Below are 21,380 nucleotides of genomic sequence, written 5' to 3'. Positions count from 1 at the left end.
CACAAACATACAGATAAAGGAGTTCCTGAATGAAGCAATAATTGAAAGGGCTCTGGGAATTCCTTTGCACAAAGTGGGGCCCAGGCCTCCAGTCCCAATGGCACCACCAGAGACACCTCCAGCTGGGACCCAGCACCTCCTTCAGCTCCTCACCGTCTCTCTATAGTCCCCACACTATGCACATTCCCTTCTGGGGGCCCCAGAGCCCCTGGCCATGGGGCAGGTCTCCCACCACATGCTCTGCACAGGCATTGAGGCAGGACCCTCAGAGGGACCAGAAGTCAGAGTGCTCCCTAAACTCAGCTCACCAGCATGGGCTGGAGTTCCCATCACGGGTGCCAAGTGCAAGCCAGACAATACCAGGAACTGGTGGAGTTGGAGGCCGGTGGAGCAAAAGGTGACTTTTACATTCCCTGCATCTTTCCACACTATCTGACTCTCAGGCCAGGATACATTATGATGTTACCTATGTGCCCTCATACTGTTTTAAAGAAATAAAGTTAACACTGGCAATGTTGTAAGTGAATGCAGAGGTTAAGAACTGAGGAGATAAATGCCAAACTGAAACTCCAGTTGGTCTTTGCACAGAAATGCCCAGCAGGTGATGACTGAGGAAAAGCCCACAGGCGGAAGGGTTTGGATGAGCACCACAGTATGCAAGACTGCCTGTGTGGCTCTGCAGAGCCTTTCCATCACTAGGAGAGCTCTCATGCCAGACCACACATTCCCAGCACACCCTGCGAATCCACTGCAGATACTCAGAAGCCTCCAGCACAGGAGGAAGAGTATCCCACACCATTTCCCACAGATACAAGTGATGACAAAGTTGTCCGCTTTCTGCAAAGGTGGCTGCAGAGCCAAGGGTCCAGACCACTGATGGCAAACTGGTCAGAGCTTTCAATGACACAAGCAGCCTGGGCAGTATGCATGCCACATGGTCACCACCACTGCTCTAGACCGTGAGTGTAGCAGGTGGTGAGCACACATGTGTCCCTCCAGAGTTGGGAGTAGTGACTGTTCTCACTTGGGACTCGAGAATCATGATCCAGAAGTTTAACTACAAGCCAGTCCTCAGGCCCCCAGGAAAAGCTGTGAAGAACACCACCCTGGACACACTCTGCTCATTTGCTAACACAGCAGACCATCCAGTGTGCCAAAAGAAGAAAACAGAAGATTCCGTTTTTCTCAGCACGGATGCCTAGTCATTGGACAGGCAAAGGTGAAGCAGAAACAGTAAATCTTCAAACACTGCTGAGGAAAAAGCCTTGCATAGACACACTGGTCTGCAGGACCAGCGCGTACAAACAATCCTAACTCTATGGACCAAAGAGGGAAACGTGTGGCTCACGTGAAGACTTCCGATTTGGCAATAAACTGACACGTGTTCAGGGACAGGAGCCAGTAACAGAGCACTGCGCCCCAAAGGATCCCTTTCGTATGAAAAGTCCCAAAGAAGAAAGTTGTAGAACCAGTGCACAGGGGCTGCCAGGGCTGGCGGGGTGTGGGAAGCGAGAGCCGGGAGAGTTCTTCAAGTGAAATGAACAGAAGAGTCCAGACCAATGTCCCATGCACCGTCCTGAGGCTATCTTCCGAAACAGTGATCTGTCTACTGTAATGGGCAAACTGCATGATACATGACATACATCTCCATGATGCTATCTTTCTAAAGGACAGATACAGGTAGAAACAGGGTGAGGAGAAAAGTCAACCAAACAAAGTCCAGAAAGAAAAGACCTAAGACAACAAAAAATGCATCAAAATATAAAAATTATCACACTATAAGAACATCTACTCAAAATACAACCATTGTCCAATTATTGTTAATCCAGGTAAATGTTTGTAAGAGAGGGAGCTAAAATATAAAGCTCTATTTTGGCACTGTAGCATCTTCCTGGAGTCAGGGTAATTACAAGAAAGACCTCATCCAAAACCAACAAACAAGAATGTTGTGCAGCAGCTCCTCCATGTCAGGATCTCGAAAAGCACTGTCCTAAGCTGCTTCTTTTTATTCTGTATCTTTCCTCAGAGTAAAACTCCTTCATGCTTCAATACAGCTAAAGGAATGGCCTATTCTTTAAAGGACTCCATGAATTATAGCAACAATAGTAGCAATTTTGTGCAAATTTTATGTCTTGTTTTATCAAATGATTCTCAACCATCTCAAGAAGCCATTTCAAATTCTATTATGACAGAAAACTGCTTAACACAATTACAGAATCCACCTTTCACAAATGAGACAGTGCTCAGGCTATTTCTGTATAACTGTCTCTTAGTAACTGTTCACAACAAACTAAGAAACTTTTCTTTATATGCTTATTTATAAAGCAAGATCAAAGTTTTGTTTGAATCTCCCACCCCCCAAAATACCAATTCTGATCTCCAATCAGATTACCGGGAATTTAAAGAACAATCTGAGAGAATGCTTGAAAAGATTCCCTATTCAAAGCAAAACCTATTTCAAAAGCTGGTCAGAAAAAAGTAACTTGTTTCTATATTTACACAATTTTTTTTGTTTTTTCCTTGTTCCCTCAGCAGCTGAATTCACTCACCCATGTTCTGCTGTTCACTCTAGCTGCCAGTCAAGGTGAAGAAGTCTCACAGAGTAGACGGCTGGCCAACAGTCATAAATATTTCTCTCCTACAAAATGTTAAGTCCAACTAAAACCTGACCTCTTAAATTATGAACATGTAGGTCCTTAGAAACAGAACTACTACTTTATGACAGAACAAACAAGAATTTATCTTTGGTTCTCTCAATTCCAGCAGTGTATGGGGAGCAAAAATTCTCAAGATACTGGCAAAAAGAATGCAATGAATTATCAAAAAGATCAAGCATCATGACCAAGTAGGCTTAATCCCAGGAATGCAAGGAAAGTTCAATAAGCAAAATCTGTAAGTATACTACATGACATAAACCAAAGCAAGGACGAAAATTTCATAATCTTTTCAGTAGACACAGAAACAGTCATTGGCAAAATCCAATATCCATTCATGATAAAAATCCTGAAGAAAATAGGTAGAGGAGGATCTTAATATGAAAAAGCCATTTATAATAAATCTATTATCAACACTGAATCAAATGGGAGAAAACTGAAAACTCCCTAAAGCCACGAACAAGACAAGGGTGGGCACTATCATCACTTCTGTTTACCACAGCACTTGAAACATTAGCCAGAACAGTCATGCAAAAGGGAGATAATCATACATACAAAAGGAAGAAGTCAAATTATTTGCAGACTATGTGACCCTAAACACAGAAGACACAACACATCCCACCAAAAGATTCCTGGGTTAATAACCAAATTTAGCAATGCAGCAGAATACAAAATCAACACACAAAAATCAGTGACCTTCCTGTACACCAAAAAGGAACTCAATAAGGAGAGAAGTTGGGAAAACAATACTATTCACATCATCATCAAGAAAAATTAAATACTTAGAAATTAACCCAGCCAAGGTAGTGAAAGATGTGTACCACCAAACCTACGGAACTCTGAAAAGGTGATCAAAGAGAAAAGGGAAGGATGTCTCCTGTTCCTGGATAGGCAGAGCCAAGACAGTCAAAAAGGACACACTTGTGGAGCTATATACAGATTTCACGCAATCTCCACTGAAACACCAACCACATTCCTCATAAAGAAAACATCCTAAATTTTACGGATCCGCAAGAGACTCAACTCAAATGCATTCACACATTTCACCTAAAAAATGTCGTAACACACCCAAACCAAACTAACACAATCTCTGAAAGGAAGAAGAAATGTATCCCCCTCATTGCTGAGTTGTAAAACTAATGAGAGCAGAAGGCAGCCCACTGAAATACTGTGTAGATATACTCTAAACCAAACTCAGATTCTATCTGCAAACACCCAAACAAATGTCATACGTATTACTTAAAATTTAACGTAATTATATACCATGGTAATTCTCAGCTACAGGCTGCAATACAAGAAATCGATACTTTTTAGGCTTTTCTATTGTGCTTGAAATCTAATAAGCACAGATTTAAATTTTTAAGTGGTTAAAAAATACAGACATAATCGTTAACGAACAACAAAACACTGTTGATCAAAGATCAAACTATATAAAGCACAAACACCTGACATTGATATGAAATATTCTAATGCATAATATGCTTTAAAGCTCACATTATGCTGTAAATATCAATCTATGTTCTGATACAAGGCTATTCTTAATCTTTAGCAGCTATGATGGTCACTGGCTGGCTCCAAGGCAGAAACAGCATAGCGAAAGGGCCTGGCAGAGGAGAGCTGCTCAACTCACTCTGCCAGGAAACAGAGAAAGGAGAGGAACCAAGAATAAGAAGGGCCCCTCCCAGGTCACAGCCCAGTGGCCACCTTCAATCTGGCCTCCCTTCCTAATAGTGCAGTCAATCACCAATGAGCAGAGTGCTCCCATGATCCAGTCACCTTCCCACAGTCTAACTCTCAGTACATGAGACTCTTTGGGACATTTTAGACCTAAACCATAACAGAACACACTGTAGAATGGCTTCCATGCTGTGAAAATCATGCAAGGTATGTAAATCCAATAAAATAACCAGTAGTAGTAAGTAGTAAGAAATAAATATTACACCAACAAACATGCCAGTCTTTCCTTCTAAATAAATGTCTTCATTATGCCTAACACTCTTCCCTATTTTGTTAACATTTTAATACAGTGCTTTAAAGAAGAGTATCCCCACCTCTCCAGATAATAATAAATGCAGTCACTATCCTCCATCATGCACACCACAATCCTGGTCCATTTCCATATAAGTCTCAAGCTTGCTTTTATGGTCAGTTTTTGGAGTCCCACTACTCCGTCATACTATCAGCCACAATTCCTTATCCTTTCCTAGAATTTCTGTTCTGTTTGCATTTGTCTGACAATACAGACACTGCTTTATTCATAAAAAGTGTTCTTTTACACTACCTGTTAGGATCACGAGAATGCCTTAAACTCATTCTTTTTTTGCTCCCCTGCAGTACCAGAGACTGAACCTGGATCTGATGTGCTCCCAGTAAGTGCTCCGCCACTGTACACACCAACCCTCAACACATTCTTTATCCTTAGAATATTCTGCATAGTAATGCAGCGTATCAGTAAAAGCACTCTCTGTTTCACCTACTAATAACCTGGCAAGGAAAGAAGCTGAAGTTCAGCTTGGAGGTAACAGCCAGACTAAATATGACACTGATCCAGTTGGTAAGAGATTTCCAAGGGCAAAAATGGATAAAGAGTCCACAGAATCTCTCTGTATGATTCTTAAAATGGCATGTGAACCTGAAATTATCTCAACGTTTAGTTGGGAAAAATGAAGGGAAAATGTAAGATGACAGAGCAACACTGAGTATTATTAAACACTCAAACATTGCCATTTTCAGCTTGAAATGTAACATACAGGCCCTGGCTCTCTGCAGTGCACCGTGGTTCTTTCTCCAGACCCCATTTAACACCAGAACCCCAGCTCACCTTCCACACTGTCGGAACAGGAGGTCCCAATGCCGGTGTCCCCGCTGTCGGAAGCTATGCTATGCCTCCTGACTGGGGTGCTTCGATGGCTGGATGGCGCGGCTGTAGTTGTCCACAGGGACTCGTTACCAGGGAACCATGCCGGTGAGCAGTCTAGGCCTAAAAGGAGCAAACGTACCGTCAGCATACAAACAGTGTCTGTGAGGAGGGAAAAATACACTGAGGATATAAAAGGTGTGTTCTGTCCAAACTAAAAATAACAGATGAGACCTAAGGCTGGTCAAATAAACTACCTAGCACACAAGCATTAATTCAGTGCTGATTCTGCAGCTTCCTCAGACTAAAGAACTCTGCTTTTGACTTCTGGGTGTTGTCTACTTATCCCCAAATCCTAAAACTCTGCCCTGAGTATCTGCTAGGTGGGTATCTACAACTCCCTGTGTGGGCATTAGCTATGTACTGGAGATCCGGGAAAGCTGAACTGAATTGTATGACCGACAATAAAAGCAGAAGCTAGGCTTGGTGGTGCTCATCTATAATCCCAGATACCTACACTCCAGGTAGGAGGTTCACAGGCTTGAGACCAACCTAAGCACCTTTAATGAGTCTTTGTCTCTTAATTTTGAAAACACAACAACAAAAATTCTTTAAGTACTGGAGACTTAGCTTAGTGCAAAGCTCCAGTGCCAATAAAAAAAGTAAATGTACTCATAATATAAAAAATAAGAATAAAATTTTCTACTATATCCTAGGCATTTAAAATTTTAAATTCTTTTCTACTACCACAATAGACCTTCTTTCATTTCTTTATCTTTTCTAAAAATGTCATAGTATAGCATTTTCCCTACTCTTAGCTCAGCCTGTCTTTGAGTTACACTGAATCTTTGTTAGCCAATTTATGGTTCAGTGCCCTGCCAAAATTGATTCATATTTGTTCATTTCTACCTTGTATTTGACTCTGTTTTACCCATCACTTTATTTAACTTAATTATTTTATTATTTACTGTAATGCCACTCCAAGAATAGCCATGGACCAGTGCTGGTATGATGTACCTGCTACAAGTAAGGTACACAAATTAGGATTATAAAACTTCTATAGTAATTGCAGCAATTTTGATCTGTTGAATTTAACAGAAAAGGCTGTAGAAGTACCTGGATTTCCTGCTACCCAGTCAGGGATTCTCACACTGGGTTACAGACTTATTCATGGAAGGCAACAAGCTCTGAACAAGAACCTTATGCTCCCGTGTAAATGACAGCCCGCACAAAACTGACAGGCACGTTTCACAGGATCTGACCAGCCACCTAGGACAGGTCACTCCACAGCCTCTGGCCCCTGCATTCCCACAGCTGCTGTGGCTCCTAACTCTGGCCACCTGTATTCCATGTAGGAGCTGTATCCGCATGAAGGCAGATGGCGTCACTGTGCCCTCACGTCACTTAAAACAGACAGCTCTGAAGATTTCCCAACCAACACCTAGGACATGGGCATGAGATCACCTCTAGCAGTGTAAACACAAGGAGCACAAAATGACAATCTGCACAACTTCATTGCACTCATTTCTATCCCACTTTTAGATGCATTCTCTATGTAAGATTAAAATCAAAAGACCCAAATTAATAAAGCTAGACTTGAAACTCCTTTTCTTTCTAGTAGCTCAGGTTAATGACTTACTTTTAATAACAAGTATGCCTCAAAAATACTATTTTAAAGTTTTGCTTAAACATAATTTATAAATGGAACTTGGGTTTTATAGCTGGATGAAGTACACAGGCACCCTCGAAAACCTTGTGATTTTCTCTAAATGGGAAAACACTCTGAGACTCAGCACAAACACAGCCCTCTGCACTGCACACGCACTGAGCATCTCCTGAGCAGGACTTCTGGCCACCTGCCTGGACTCTCCCGCATCACAGTCCAGTGAAGGCATCCTGCCACGAGGTCTGCTCCAGCCCCGACCTACAGTCTGTGATCTACACCAGCTAGGTAAGGCATCACTTGGGTTCCACACGAACTCAGTCCTGTTCACACCATTATCAAAAAGGACAACCAGCCCACCATTTTCTCTCACAAGGAAGGTAGCTGAAGAAGTATGTTTTCAAGAACACCCTGGGAACAGCATAAACAGAATGAGTATGCGTAAATGGAAAGCAAAGGTAAGAAAAAAATACCTAATCTTACACAGAATGAGAGAAATGAAAACAACACTGAAGTTCCGGGATTTTTAAAAGTATCACATTGACAAATATTTGAAAGACTACGTGAACAAGTAATGTGAAGTTCATGCACCCCGTTCTAAACAGTAGCCTGGGGCCAGGCATCCACTTCCCGACACAGGCCGACCAGGAATTCATCCTGTGGAAACACTAAGTAAGTACAAACACATACAAGGGCACCCCAACAGTACTGCTCAGAATACATAAATGTTTAAAAATAACCCATCTCTGTAAATTGGTCGATAATGCTTAAGTGCTAAAAATAATTTCACCAACTTGCTTTTTTCAACTTGGAAGGGCTCCCAAACATAACAGGTGAGAGAAGCACTTTACAGAGTTGTATGCATGTTTAGTAAGCCCCACTGCTGCGGGAATGTTATACATTTACACGTGGGGTGGGGGGCCTCAGGGAGCCCCACACCTAAACACTAACACGGACTACTACATCTTACTAAAGGAGCCAATACACAATGTAACAGTGACACCATCACTGATTTCTCCTATTTACTATTTATGGAGGACATGCTGAAAATTATGTACACTGATTTTTAGGCTACATGAACATTTGGGTTCTGAGATCAGGAACCAGTAGATCAAGATATAAAAATTCAATAAATTCCTATACCAATTTTTAACAAAACTCCTTAAAACTAAAATAAAAATTCTTGCTTTTATACAATGTAACTATTTTGAACAATATGAAGTACAATGTTACATTTTGACCCACAACATATCTCCACTTCACTTACTGACAAATCTTGGCCAAAGAAACCACTTGTAGATCAAAAGAACAATAGTCTCTTTCCCTCTCTCTCTCAGCTCTCTCAATCTTGCTCTGTCCAACAATGACAGGAAAAAAGCCCCACTGCATATACTAATCTATGGACGTAGGAAAACCTTCAGAGATTAGTTTTGTATGATCCCTGCCATGAAGAATGGCTCGACCTCACCCTTTCTGAAGGGTGAGAGAGTAAGTGATGCCAGTTTCGCAGGGCACTCGAGCCTGTCGGTGCCCCAGCTCTGCAGCTGTAAGCTAAGTCAGCTGCGAACGACAGGAGTGTGCCCTGTCCCCCTAAAACACTGCAGGGAACATCGATGAGTTGGCATGCACCCACAAGGCCCTTGATCTAGAGAAGACACATTCCAACAGACACGGCGTCTGTGGGTGTACTCGCTCAGGTGTCCGCTCCTGCCTTTCTCCAAAGAAGGCTGGCTCATCTGGAATCAGGCTAGCAGCTGTGCTGTTCAGAACACAGCACCTCCTGAAGACAGCACAGATGATTCCTAAGGACCATGAAGACAAACAGCAGCTATTTTGGGTTTCTTTTGACAGAATAAAGTAAGCTCAGTTATCTGTGTGGCATCGAACTCTTGGACAATGTCCAGTATGAGTTGCAGTTAATCTTCTAGGTCAGCTTGACAGAGCCATGCATGCCCAGAAACTTAAGCAAACATTTCTGCAAGGCTACTCCAAGCCGAGATTAACACTGGACTGCTAGACTGGACCACCGGACTGCCTGCCCCTGCACTGTGCTCAGTCCTTCTTCCAGCTACAGGCCGGGGCAGAACTAGAGGCCTACCATGTCCTCCAAGCTTTTCCTGCATGCCTGCCTGCAGCCTCAGACACTGGATTTTTTCTACATCTTAAATGGAAACCCAGGCTTTCCCTAGATGCTCAGGCTTCACACTGGAACTGCATCATCAGCAAATCCAGGTCCCTTCCTGACCACCTCACCCACAGACCTCAGGACTTGGTTGGCCTTCGAACTCTCAAAGCCATTTCCGTATGCGTAATTATCCTCTCCTGGCTGTTTCTCTGGAAACCCCTACCAACAATACTGGGCGAACGCTAACACTGCCTATAGATGCGGGGAGAAGAGAGCAGGAGCCAGAATCTCAATTTCTCACATACTACCTAGTATCATCTATTCAACAGATGCCCATTCAACAGATTTACAAACAGCACTACCTGCTACCTGAGCCAAGACTTTCTCAGGTGACAGAAATGAAGTGACAGAACATTCAAAGACACGCTCCCATTCTGCCGACCAGAAACTCAACACTCCCTCTTTGACTCACAGAAGAATGCTGCTGCTCCTGACTCACAAGGGGTTACACTCTGATATGTGCACTGTTGACTGAAAACATCCCAAGTTACAAATACACTGATTCCCTGACCTGCCAAGCCGCAACTCTGGGAGGCACTGGGAACTGAACAGTAGGTCAAGATCAGACTCCAAAGTAAGGCTTCTACAGCACATGCACCACCTTAGCACCATCATAAATCAAAGCTCCTGAGTCGTCAGAAGAGAGGGACCTGTCCACTTGGCACCCTAAGGAGAATTTTAATTTACTGGGGAAAGAATTACGATCCTGCTTTTGCTAAATTTTTAAAGATAGCAAAACAATTTACCCAGGGGTTCCCAAATGACGAACAAAACAAAATGATAAAATTACCTGCATATCTCAATTTCCTCTTTCCTAAACTCATTTGTTTTAACCTTTGAATACAACTACTTCTTTCAAAAAAAGACCCCAGGACATCTTATGTGCCTAGAACACTTAAGATGATTAACAAACATCATGAATAAAATAAAATTCTAATCTTTTAAGTTTATACTGAATAAATTGAGAGTGTGAGAAAAATAACATGTCTCTAGGCAAGCAGTCACTTTATAAAGTAGGAAGAGCTGCATGTGAAAATGCATACCAGGTGTTTTATTGAGGAAAACTTTTCAGCTTCAGATTATACTGCTAAGTGAGAAAGTCAGCCTCCAGCTACGTCCCATATACTTCTAAATACTGTATTCAGTGATCTCTGGTAACACGTACCTAGCAGGCCCTACCGCATGACAAGGTGCAATGACTGTAGGTGACTGCAGGACTGTTCTCTCCGGAACAAAGACAACAGCACAGATCCCGAGGCATGGTGTACTCCAGGATAGTATGCTGCATTTGTGACACCAATTTCAACTCTTTTCAATGAATGCTCAGCTAATACTTATTTAAAAATAGGTATTTCTGACACTGAAACACAGGAAGATTATTGTCAAATGTAGGAAGGACCTATTTTATTTTGTTTTGAAGTTTTTTATTGGAAGCAAAGATGTAGAGAGCATCATTTCTTCCACCATTTATGAACGTATCTGTAGCTGTGCTTAGAAGAACAGCATCTAGTTTTCCCACTGCATATTTAATGACAGCTCTAAGCCAAAATGAAAAACAAAAAAGGAAAAGAAAAGAAAAGCCCAGTGGCACAGCGCCTGCCTGGCAAGTGCAAGGTCCTGAGTTTGATTCCCAGTACCAAAAATAAATAAATAAAGACATTTTTAAAGAGAGTTTTTTAAGCAATTTACAATTTTGTATAAGAAGCTGGCTATAAAGCTAATGCAAAGGGTTTTTCAAAATGTAAGTTACCACCCAATAGAGGGTCTTAAAATCAACTTGATACCAATCTTTCGACATAAAAGGGAAAGTAAACTAGAAAATATCAAAATGCATTTACCTGTGTCACATAGGTTGCAAATATTTTACATTAAGCATGTCTAAAATGTTAACAAGTACACAGTACTTCAGTGTTAAGTTCAGATGATAGCCTTTGACTACCTCTACATGTCAAATGAAATCCCTACGTAACCTAGTTGCAAATAAATCAATCCAGGAAACGTGACACCGCTCTTTCCTTGACGCATCCATTGCTTCACTCTACTTGGAAGATAGGAACTGGACTAGAGCTCTCCTGCCCACCCCACTGTCCAGACCAGTGGTGGTGAGCCTATGGCATGTGCTGCCTGTTATCACAGAACCCTAAAAGATCCGCCATCAGTGCTCTCAGGCTGCAGGGAGACAGGGCCCAGATCCTGGGGTGGCCCCACCCTGGCCTCTCCCTCCTGCTGAAGGGTCTGCTCAGCACAAGATCTGTCCAACCAGCCTGTGCTTACGCCATCTGTGGTTACGCCTTCTTGTACCATATGAAGTCAAACTCAAGACTCGGGCTGGCAAAGTGCTGCACCAGCTGGCCACATTTCTGGGCACTGCACTTCCCCAGCCCTTAGAACAAGATAGGCCAGACATACTGACCAATCACCTGGCATAGCAGCCCCTTCCCAGGGCTCCAGCTGCTCCTCTCCCCTAACTCCACTTTACTAGCTGCCTTTCTAGGTTCTTCCTTAGAGTATTAACTTCCACTTTGTTCATTCCCAATATATCATGCAAAACTTCAGCAGTACATTTACCAAATCACTCACAGTAGCCTTTGTGTGTCAAACCACCTCCTTCTTGCCAGGCAGAGAACAGTGACAGAACTTTCCAAGTGCACAGCACCCAGTGCCAGGATGCACACTCAGCTAGGCTCAATAAATGCAGCCATTATCACACTGAGGACCCAATAAATGTTCACAGAGTAAAACTAGAATTCTGGAAGCCTTACAACTACAGCGACAAAAATATCCTTCCCCCTGGAAGAAGGATTAAAACAAGGGTTTTGTTTGGGGGTTGTCTGTTTACTTTAAAATCCAGGATATTTTAAACTATCCCTAGAGCCAGTGTGCATTTAAGTATCTATTTAAAGACCAGTAAATATTTATTAAAGCAGCTCAGCTTTTTAAAATGTAATTTTAAATGCTTAAAGAGCTGATGACCAAAATTCCTAATAAATACTGGAACACAGTCTCCAGTAAGTCAAAAAGACTTAAAAAGCCTCACACAAACATCAACATTAAATCACACAGAAAAATATGGCTATCAGTAGCCAGAAAGAGGCAAGCCAGAAACTACAGCGCACACCACACTGGTGAAGCCCTCAATGGGAGGGCTATAAGAGCCCTGCATGGTATTTGTGCCCACATCTCCGCGTTCCACACGGATTCACCACTGTCTACCTCCAGTGACTCTGAGGTTCTATTTTTCTCTTAGATCAGTGCAAAAGAGTTCGGACATCGAGGACAGGCACCTGCCTTCAAGTGTGTGCACTTCCTAGTTCCAGGGAGATGGCAAGTAGGTCACTCAGCCTCTCTGCACATCGGCTCTGAGGAAAGGAGAGTGTCCCACATTAGTACCTCCCAGGGATAGTGTGACAAAGCATCATAGCAAGACATGTTTAAAATCCCAGAGTGTAACTAAGACCTCAATAAATCTTCTGTCTGATTATTACTGTACATGTGCTGAAATCTTCCAGAACAATAACTAAAAGCTGTTTTTAAAAAAAAAAACTGCAGATGACTTGCAAGAAGTGGGAAAGGCTCGCACTCACTTTCGGCCTGTAAGTACAGAAGGAAATGTTTTACTAAGCATATACACACATATGTTCGATACTGAAAGAGGGAAACCATCTAACAAACACTACGTAACTGACCTCTTCTGCTGGTGTCTGTGTGCACAGCAGCCTCCTCCCTGCCAGTGCCACCTGAGCCACACCCTGTCCCAGTGCCTGGCTAACCCACCTCACAGCCTCCCACTCACAGTCAGCCCAGCCGCAGAGCCCAGCCAGGATGTAGCACCCGTCTCAGACACCTGGGCACCGATGGGCACACAACGTCCCATGCACACACAGCTGCCCACTCCTCAGACCCCGCAGCGGGGTACACACAGGAATCCCCCCAGGCCACCAGGAGAAAGCATGAGAGGTCATGATTTTCAGAAAAAGTAGTGCACTTTCACCAGCGTTTACCATAAGAATGACCACCCAGGCCTTTTTGGCCTGGACATCCACAGGCCACATGACACGTGGGTGATCAGAGCATCGTGTTACCCTCACGGAAACTGAGTAAGGGGGAGCATGTCTCACTGGGAGCTCACAGTGCCGTCCTCCAGTAACTGGACACCTGTGGGCCACCACCGCTGTGCTTGCGCCCAGTGAAGCAGACTCATGTATTATTTGGTATGGTTTTATCCCAACTGAAACAGTGGACTTAAAAGTATTTCTGCAAAGAAATCACCCAAAACTAAAAACCCAAAATACTGAAAATACAAGTAAACAAAAAAGTAGCCAAGCTGATCCCTTCATGCATTATTCCCTAAAGTTAAAAAAAAAAAAGAGGCTCAGATCTGATAGTAATTTTCCACTTGGCATTTTCATTTTAAAAAGCAACAATGCGTTCCACTGACAGTAAATATGATACTTTTACAATAAAGCTCTCAACAGATGATTAATATACTTTGAAAAGTAAAAAAAATGAAGATCTCTTGTATATGCATGACTAAAAAAACTCAATGTCAATTAAACGACACCAAGAATAATATGATCAGTCAGATCTCATCACAAGTGTTAAAACACTTTAAAGCACATCTAAAATTTGCTAAGCTATGACCACTTTTGCTTGCACACAACAGGAACATTCAGCTCAAGCTTTAGTGGTGGCTACCCATGTTCAAAGCAAGGAATCCACTGGTCTCTGTACTCGCCCAACACTCCATGCCTGCCCCTCTTACTAGACAGCAGAACGCATCTAGGAAAAGTCAACTACAGCCGGAGAGGGGAGGAGACTGAGAGCTGTGTTCCTCCAGTCCATAGAGAGCTAGAGATCCACTCAGACATGAGACGCTGGGTTTAACTAGAGGTGAAATTCTAGGTCACAGGAAAGTAAGAATAAAACAGGATCAAGTTCTAAGACTGAGAATGAAAGTCAAGTAGTCCTTAAGATGGCTCCACCCACTTAACATGAGGCTAGCACCTTAAACTAGAGAGACCTGCTTACAAACACTAGTTAGGCAGAAAAAATAAAATCAAGCTCAGTGTAAATAAATGCATTTTCCCACATTTAAGGATTTAATGCAATTTTTTTTTTTTTTTTGAGACAGGGTCTCACTATGTAGTTCAGGTTGGCCTCGAACTCACTGCAAATTTCCCAAGCGCTGGGATTATAGTTGTGCACCCTCACACTGACTTTACTCAGATTTTTAAGTAACCAGTAGAGGTAACTCTAAATATAAAAGATGGAAAAAGAAGTCGGCCAAAGGCATAAGGTTTGTTAAATGGAAGGAGTAAGTTTTAGTGATCTAGATCTAGTACTTCACAGTGGCCATGGTTAATGTTTAGAAATCGCTAAAATAGATTCCTAACTTTCTCCTAACACACAAAAAATAAGTTGGAGAGATAACAAATATGTTAGAATTGATCTTTACAATGAATAATGATCAAAACATCACACTGTGCCCTATAAATTTATACAATTATTTTCCAACTTAAAAAACAAAATTTAAATAAGTAAAATGTAAGAAAGAAATTGGAAAGCTCTTTTTACTAACCACTACAAATAACTTTTACAGTATGACCACTAAAAGAATAAAAATAGGTTCTTTCAATATGACTTGGAATTTTCTTATTCCTGATTGGTTTAGGATTATGGTTAAAATTACTTCAATTAAGAAGAATGATCAGGGCTGGGGAGGTAGCTCAGCGGTAAAAGCACCTGCCTGGCAAGCGCAAGGTCATGAGTTCAATCCCCAGTACCACCAAAAAAGAAAGAAAAAGAATGATCAGGTGAATGAATTACTCTGACTTCCACAAAGTATGAATTCAAACAAGTAAATATCCACCAAGGGCTTTTCAGATGAAAGGACTCTAGGTGGTAGGGGATCAACCAACACAGGTAAGATTATTTCCATCTATGAAAAATGATGCATCCACTGATTTCAGTGTGGGGCAGGGCACAGGCACCTATCCTCTAACACGAAGCAAATTCAAACAAGCATTCTGGCAGCTATTTGAATAAGAAACATATATTTAATTTTGTAAGCCTTTCTGTTTAAGAAACTCTTAAAATGACGTAAAAACTACTGAGATTGTTAATATAACTACTACAATGGTAAGGGAATATTCCAGAGGGTTTTACCTTCCACATGGCATGTAACTTTTTCATAATATTGCCTAATAGATAAAATATTCTTCTGGATAATATTCCAAAACTAAGACGCCAACTAGAAGAAACACCCCTATCAAGATGAATTTTCCTAAATAACAAAATTGTTACCACTGACCCATGCTACAAATGCTACTTTAATTGATGTAGCCACTGACTTCCAAAGGAAGCAGAGCAGGATAATTATTCCTGGATAAAACTTTTATTTTTCTGACACTTTGTCCAATAAATTTAAATGCAAAGCTGAAACACATCTTGGTCTTAAATAGTTCTAAGTCGTATTGACAAAAATCTCTGTCTGGAGTTTTTTAAATCCCAAATTAAAACAATTTCAACTCAAACTTTTTAGTACATTATTGAAAAAATGAGAAGGAAAGCTATTAGTAAGAAAGCTTCAAAAAAGCTTCAGAAATGTCTAACAAAACCACAATTTCTTAAGGTGTCTAGGTCTGCAAGCTCTGCCTCTGCATACACTGCATACCCAACAGGAAACACGTGGTCAAAAGCTTCCCCCACTCTCTTCCTAACAAGAACTAAACAGTGCGGTTCATTTTAGAACTCTGAACTTTAATATGAAAAAGGTTTTCTGTCCCTAGTGCTGGGAATTGGGCCCCAAGCCTCACTAGCAAGACAAGCACTCTATAGCGGAGCTACATCCCCAGACTTTCTAAGAGTCGCAAGACCAAATCAATCAGCCTGGCCTTGAACTTCCAATAGTCCTGAGCAGCATTTTTTCAGAGAGGCATCAATAAAGCAATAAATGTTACTCAGTGGACACCTATGCAAAGAAGAGAACAGTTTCTGAGCTGAGTCTGTAAGTCCTAGGGACTTAATTTAGCACTAGCAAAATCTTAATTTATCACAGGTGAGAGGAAGCAAATACAAACGTAGACAGACTCTCGGCCCAGGAGGTGGTTAACAAGAGCACACCTCAGCATGTGCTGCATGTGGGCACACACCACATGGGGTGTCCAGGAACCTGAGGCCTGCCGTCCAGGACACCTCCCTGGGTCACCTGTGCTGTGGCAGGTGGGAAAGGTCAGGCAGCCCTCATGGGTCCTGCAGTCAGGAGCACTCACTCCAGCTCTGCCCTTATGGGGCCAGCAAGCAGCACAGCTCCATCTCCTCCTCATCCTCTTACTGCCCGAAGACAAGGCACTAGTGACCAGCCTGCCTCGGCTGCCCTCCGGACCCTGCTCGGACTCACTGCTGCACCTCAGGCTCCAGCACCCTCCCCAGTGCCCTCCGCCAGCCTCATCCAGCTCCTGACTTTCAGCACTTCCCGAACAGGCATCTCTTCAGTTGGGCCTCCCCCACCCCAGTGATGTCCCTCCAGCTCCACACTCCACATCCCACCTGGGCCTCTCGAAAGGAGGTGACACTCCAGGTGGCCCAAGCAGAACTCTCGATTCCCCTCACTGCAGCTCAGGGAACGGCTCTTCCACAGTAATTACCGAGCCAAAACTCAGAGGCCACCTCCAGGCAGCAGTGACACCACAGGTACCCCAAACTGCCCTCCTCCCCCCCGCTGGTAACCTGAAGAGACCTTCCCCAGCCTCCCTACTGTGGCCCTCCCCACTTTTGGCCCTCCCCACCTTCCACAGAAGGCAGAGTGCTGGGCAAACAACAGCCACAGAGAAGTCTGCTGTGTTCCCCAGTCACAGGATGACACTACACACCGAATGACCAGTCACCCCTGCCTTTCATGGCCAGCTCCCTCTCTTATACAGAGCACACCCTCTCCCCACAATGCCTGGCCTGTGTTAGTGCCCGGCCTTTCCCCTCCACGCACCTGCTCACAGCCCCTTCCATCTCGGAGCTGGAGCATGCCTCCCTTCGTCTCCAGTCACCACAGGACCTCCTACAAGGCCCAAAGTGCTCTGCCCATCCTCTGCCCTGTCCTGCTGTCTGCTCTTCCCACACCTAACTGGCTGACCAACCTCATTCCCGTTCTTTATGTTCTTGTGTTCTAATCATTCCCATTCCTAAAGTAAATGGTCTGACACAATAAACTCTCCTTTGAGAACACTGCTTCAATAATCTAAAATAATAATTTCAAGTATGAAAATATAATAATACTAGGTTCGAGTTTAAAAGTTACCTGAATGATCATATTCTCCTATCTTTAATGCACAATTTTTGGGAACTAATTAAGCTCTGAAACTTAGTGAAATACTATCTAGGAGACCTTGAACCTTCACTGGTTTTGGGAGTCCACATAATTCTTCCAGTCATCAGAAAAATCCTGATTCCCTAGCGCCTTTCTTTTCTTATCCTACAGGAATATTCACAACATCGTAACAGTATCAGCTCACCACATATCATCTGGCCTCAGATTAATTTACCAGCTTCATTCAAGCCAAGAGGTGATCAAATTCCAACTGCTCTCCAAGTTCATTTCACAAAAGTCATCACTGAAATTGAGACTCATGCTGGCGGCCCCATGCCTACTACATTCACTTCCACTTCCTTCTTGCTGGTGATGCTACACTGTTACCATGGTATACCTGGGCCCATCTTAGAACTGCAGCAGACAACCTTATTACTGGAGTAATCCACCAGTTAGTGCCACGATCATTATGACATCATTCAACACCCACAGCAGTGCATCAACCACAAAGAAGCAGACTCAAGGCTTGGAGCAATGAATGAATGACACTTTAGCTCATGTTGTACCTGCTTCTTGTAACAGTCCTTTCAATACACTGAAAATATCTTCTACCCCAAAATGTGAAGAGGAGTATTTAGTGTAACCAGCTGTCGGTAAACATTCAAAACATTAATATAGCGTGGTAGATTTATACACTCCTCCACACCTCTTTGAAGCTAGAATACATTTTGAACACAAGGTTATGTTAAATGAATCCATTCAAATGCACAAAAGAGAAATCCCTTAAATTCTATTTAAAATCAGCAAAATCCCTTGTTCTGTTTAAAATCAGCCTTCTAGCCATTTTCACCCAAAAAAGTGAGAGAAGCATTTATCTTTGTATGGAAAAATAAGAAAATACTGTTGTGTTTTACAACATAGTTACAGATAAAGCTAAAAAAACTCTGGAGAAAGCCATGACACAACTAAATCCTAAAGCGGAGAGCAAAAGTTCAATATTTCCCAAACCATTTACCTTTTTTAAAGCTACTTCCTTAAAAAAATAAATAAATAAAGTTTCCCCTGTTTCAGAAAGCTCATTCTATTACCCACCTCTTGTTCCCCTTTAGTCTATCCATATGCATAAGAAACAAACCCCTCCAAAGATCCCTAGATTAACTCACATACTGACATAGTCATTTTAATATCAGAAATGATTTGTCTAACACTGTTTTCACATGGTCCTCAGAGTCCAAAGGATAGCTGATAGATTCAGAAGACCTGTTCCCTTTGTTTTCAGGTAAGGCCTAAAACTGCTCAAAACAGTCAAAAGATATACTAACAGTATTTCAAAACTACAAATTCTCATAAAAAAGAACTAAGTTGACTGAGACGTCCCTATATTGACTTTCACTATCTTCTCATTTCTTAAAAACCAAGCAAGCTGTTCACTAAGGTATAACTTTTAAGCTAATTTTAAATAATATCAAGTAATTGTGTACTCAAGATGACAATAAGGAAACAAAAAACAAATACATCATTGTTATAAAAATGATCCTTTCTCAGCGTATAGCTGAAAAAAATTACCAATTATTTATCACTGCCAAAACTAAGACACGCTTTTGCAAAAACACGGTCGAAATCTCTCGTGTGGGTAATTTATGGTGTCCTCTTCCGTACCACTCTATGCCAGAACAAACGTGCAGAGACTGCAACACAGCATTCAAGCTTCCCTTATTTCACTTCTAAATAACAATGGGAACATGTGGTGCGCATCCCGCTTGCCTCATCGAGACAGGTTAGGTCTGAGGGGCTGCAGACCTCGCAGATGGCTCTGGGTGCGATGATGGACAGGCTCACTCTGCAACCCCTGGGGACCAGCATCTTCCTGGCCGAGGTCACAGACTGCAGAGCCCATGGTGTCCAGCAGGCAGCAGAGCCTTCAACTGCTGTCTCCTCAGCACAAATAATGCAAACCAAGTCTATTGCTCCTCACGAGCCTCGTGCCCATCTACAATGCTACCATCTGCACAACAGAGCAACATCTGAACTCAAGAGAATAATCTCAGGTCTAAGTCCGACTTTTAACGTTGTCCCCTTAAACGCCGCACCACACTCCCCTCACTGGCCAGAGAACTGCAGGATCTGAGATTTCCCCAGGGTGTCTAGGCAGCAAGGACGCGGCCGAGGCTTCCCGGGAGCCCAGTGCCCAGTGCCCATTAGGTCCTCGCGAGACAACCCGGGCTGAGCCCGGAGCCTGATACCCCCCTACGGTCCCCGCGAGGAGGTCCGGGGCTGAGCCCGGAACCCGGTATCCGTCCAGTCACCGCGGAACGGTCCAGGACTGAGCCCGAGGTCCGGTGCCCGTCCGCTCCCAGCAGGACGGCCGGGCAGGCGGAGGCTGCACGGGCGCTCGGTTCCGTTACGGCGCTGGCAAATCACTGTCTGCGGCCCAGCGCAGGCCGGGCCTCCGCACCGGCGACGCGGCGCGAACCGCGGTCCTGCGGGCCAAGGAGGCCGGGCGGGGCCCTGAGGGTACCTTGGCGGGGCCCGAGTCCGGCGGCCCGGAGAATCCCGGGCGCGTCTCGCCGAGCTTACCCGGCGCGGGCCCGCGCGGCTCCCCAGCCGGCGGGCGGCCCCACATAGCGGCGCAGGCTGCGCTTGTCCGCGCTGGCTCCGGCCTCCTCGGCGTGGCTCAGCGGCGAGCGGGGGCCGCAGGGCCGGGGATGGCCGCGGGACAGCTGGCGGCCATGGCTGGCGGCGACAGGCGGCGGCAGCGCCGGCTCCGCGATGGGGTGACACGGGTCGGGACGGTGGCTAGAACCCGGCGGCAGCTGCCTTGCGAGGTCTCAACCGCGAAGTCCGCCCGCCCCCTCCGCCCGCGCCTCGGGGCGGGGCCTGGGAGGCGGGGCCTGGAGGACGTGGCGTCGGAGCCGGCTCCGTGTGCGTGAGGCGGGACCTGCCGGCGGAGGGCGGGGCCTGCCGGCGGAAGGCGAGCATCCGCCACAACCTCGGCCGCGTGGGGTGGGGCGAGGAAATGGACGGGACCGGGGCGGGACCGGGGCGGGGCCTGGGCGGGGCCGGGGCGGGGTCGGGGCGGGGCCCGAGCGGGGCAGAGCCTGCAACCCGCTGGATTCCTCGCTCATCTCTCCTCGGTTTTCCTCTCCGCAACCCAAGTGCGCCCCAGGCCTGGCCGCGCTGCGCTGCGGCTCTGGGGAGCTCCTACCCCGGGGCAGCCTCTGGGAGGGCCTGGCCAGGGGAAGTCTGAGGCAGGCGGGCTGCGGGGCCATCCTGCTGAGAAGCGGCCAGGCGAGCGCCGTGCCGTTTACTGACTAGAAGTGGCCGCGGGGACGCCGGGGAGGAACGGTGGGGTGGACTGAACGGGGCTCCACGGGGCCCGGGTGTGGGCCAGAGTGCAGAGCCCAGCCGGCCTCCTGGCCGCAGCTTCCCGATCCTACTGCGAGGACAAAAGTTTTCTTTACCTTGGAAATGCGATCGTTCCAAACCTTAGATGACTCACACAGGGACTGTGCCTTTAGTGAGTGCCAGATGGGCGGGAATACCTGTAAGGGGCGGTGCACGCGGCTAGATGGGTCAGGAACCAGAGCCCAAGGCCCTGTCATCTAGTTAGTTGAAGGTAGGTCCAGTCCAACCCCCACCAGAACCCAAGGCCTCCCTCCTGGTACCGTGAGTCCAGTGATACCTTTGTGGTTCTGGAAGTTTGCTGACAGTCCTCGGTT

At 44.7% G+C, this 21,380-nt stretch overlaps 1 protein-coding gene across 3 annotated transcripts in view; it reads right to left on the bottom strand.

Moving 5' to 3' along the window:
* Cep85l (centrosomal protein 85 like) overlaps positions 1-20,453 on the bottom strand; it is a 79,565-nt gene extending 59,112 nt beyond the window's left edge. For 2 of the 3 annotated variants that reach the window (XM_003479744.5, XM_063235103.1), the window contains exons 1-2: positions 20,239-20,453; positions 5,476-5,634 (exon numbers count right to left, since the gene is read on the bottom strand). In XM_003479744.5, the coding sequence (XP_003479792.3) occupies positions 5,476-5,634; positions 20,239-20,284 (205 nt within the window). In that variant the 5' untranslated portion in view covers positions 20,285-20,453. Of the gene's footprint in view, positions 1-5,475; positions 5,635-17,866; positions 19,961-20,238 lie in introns of those variants that run through there. The other variant, XM_063235104.1, reaches the window with a different exon arrangement.
* Between the last annotated feature and the right edge of the window lie 927 nt (positions 20,454-21,380).

Source organism: Cavia porcellus, unplaced genomic scaffold (assembly GCF_034190915.1).
Source record: "Cavia porcellus strain 051 isolate PalLab524CR breed Dunkin Hartley unplaced genomic scaffold, mCavPor4.1 scaffold_24, whole genome shotgun sequence".
Classification (NCBI taxonomy): Eukaryota; Metazoa; Chordata; class Mammalia; order Rodentia; family Caviidae; genus Cavia; species Cavia porcellus.
Note: the sequence above shows the minus strand (reverse complement) of the source record. Positions and strands in the feature narration are given on the sequence as shown.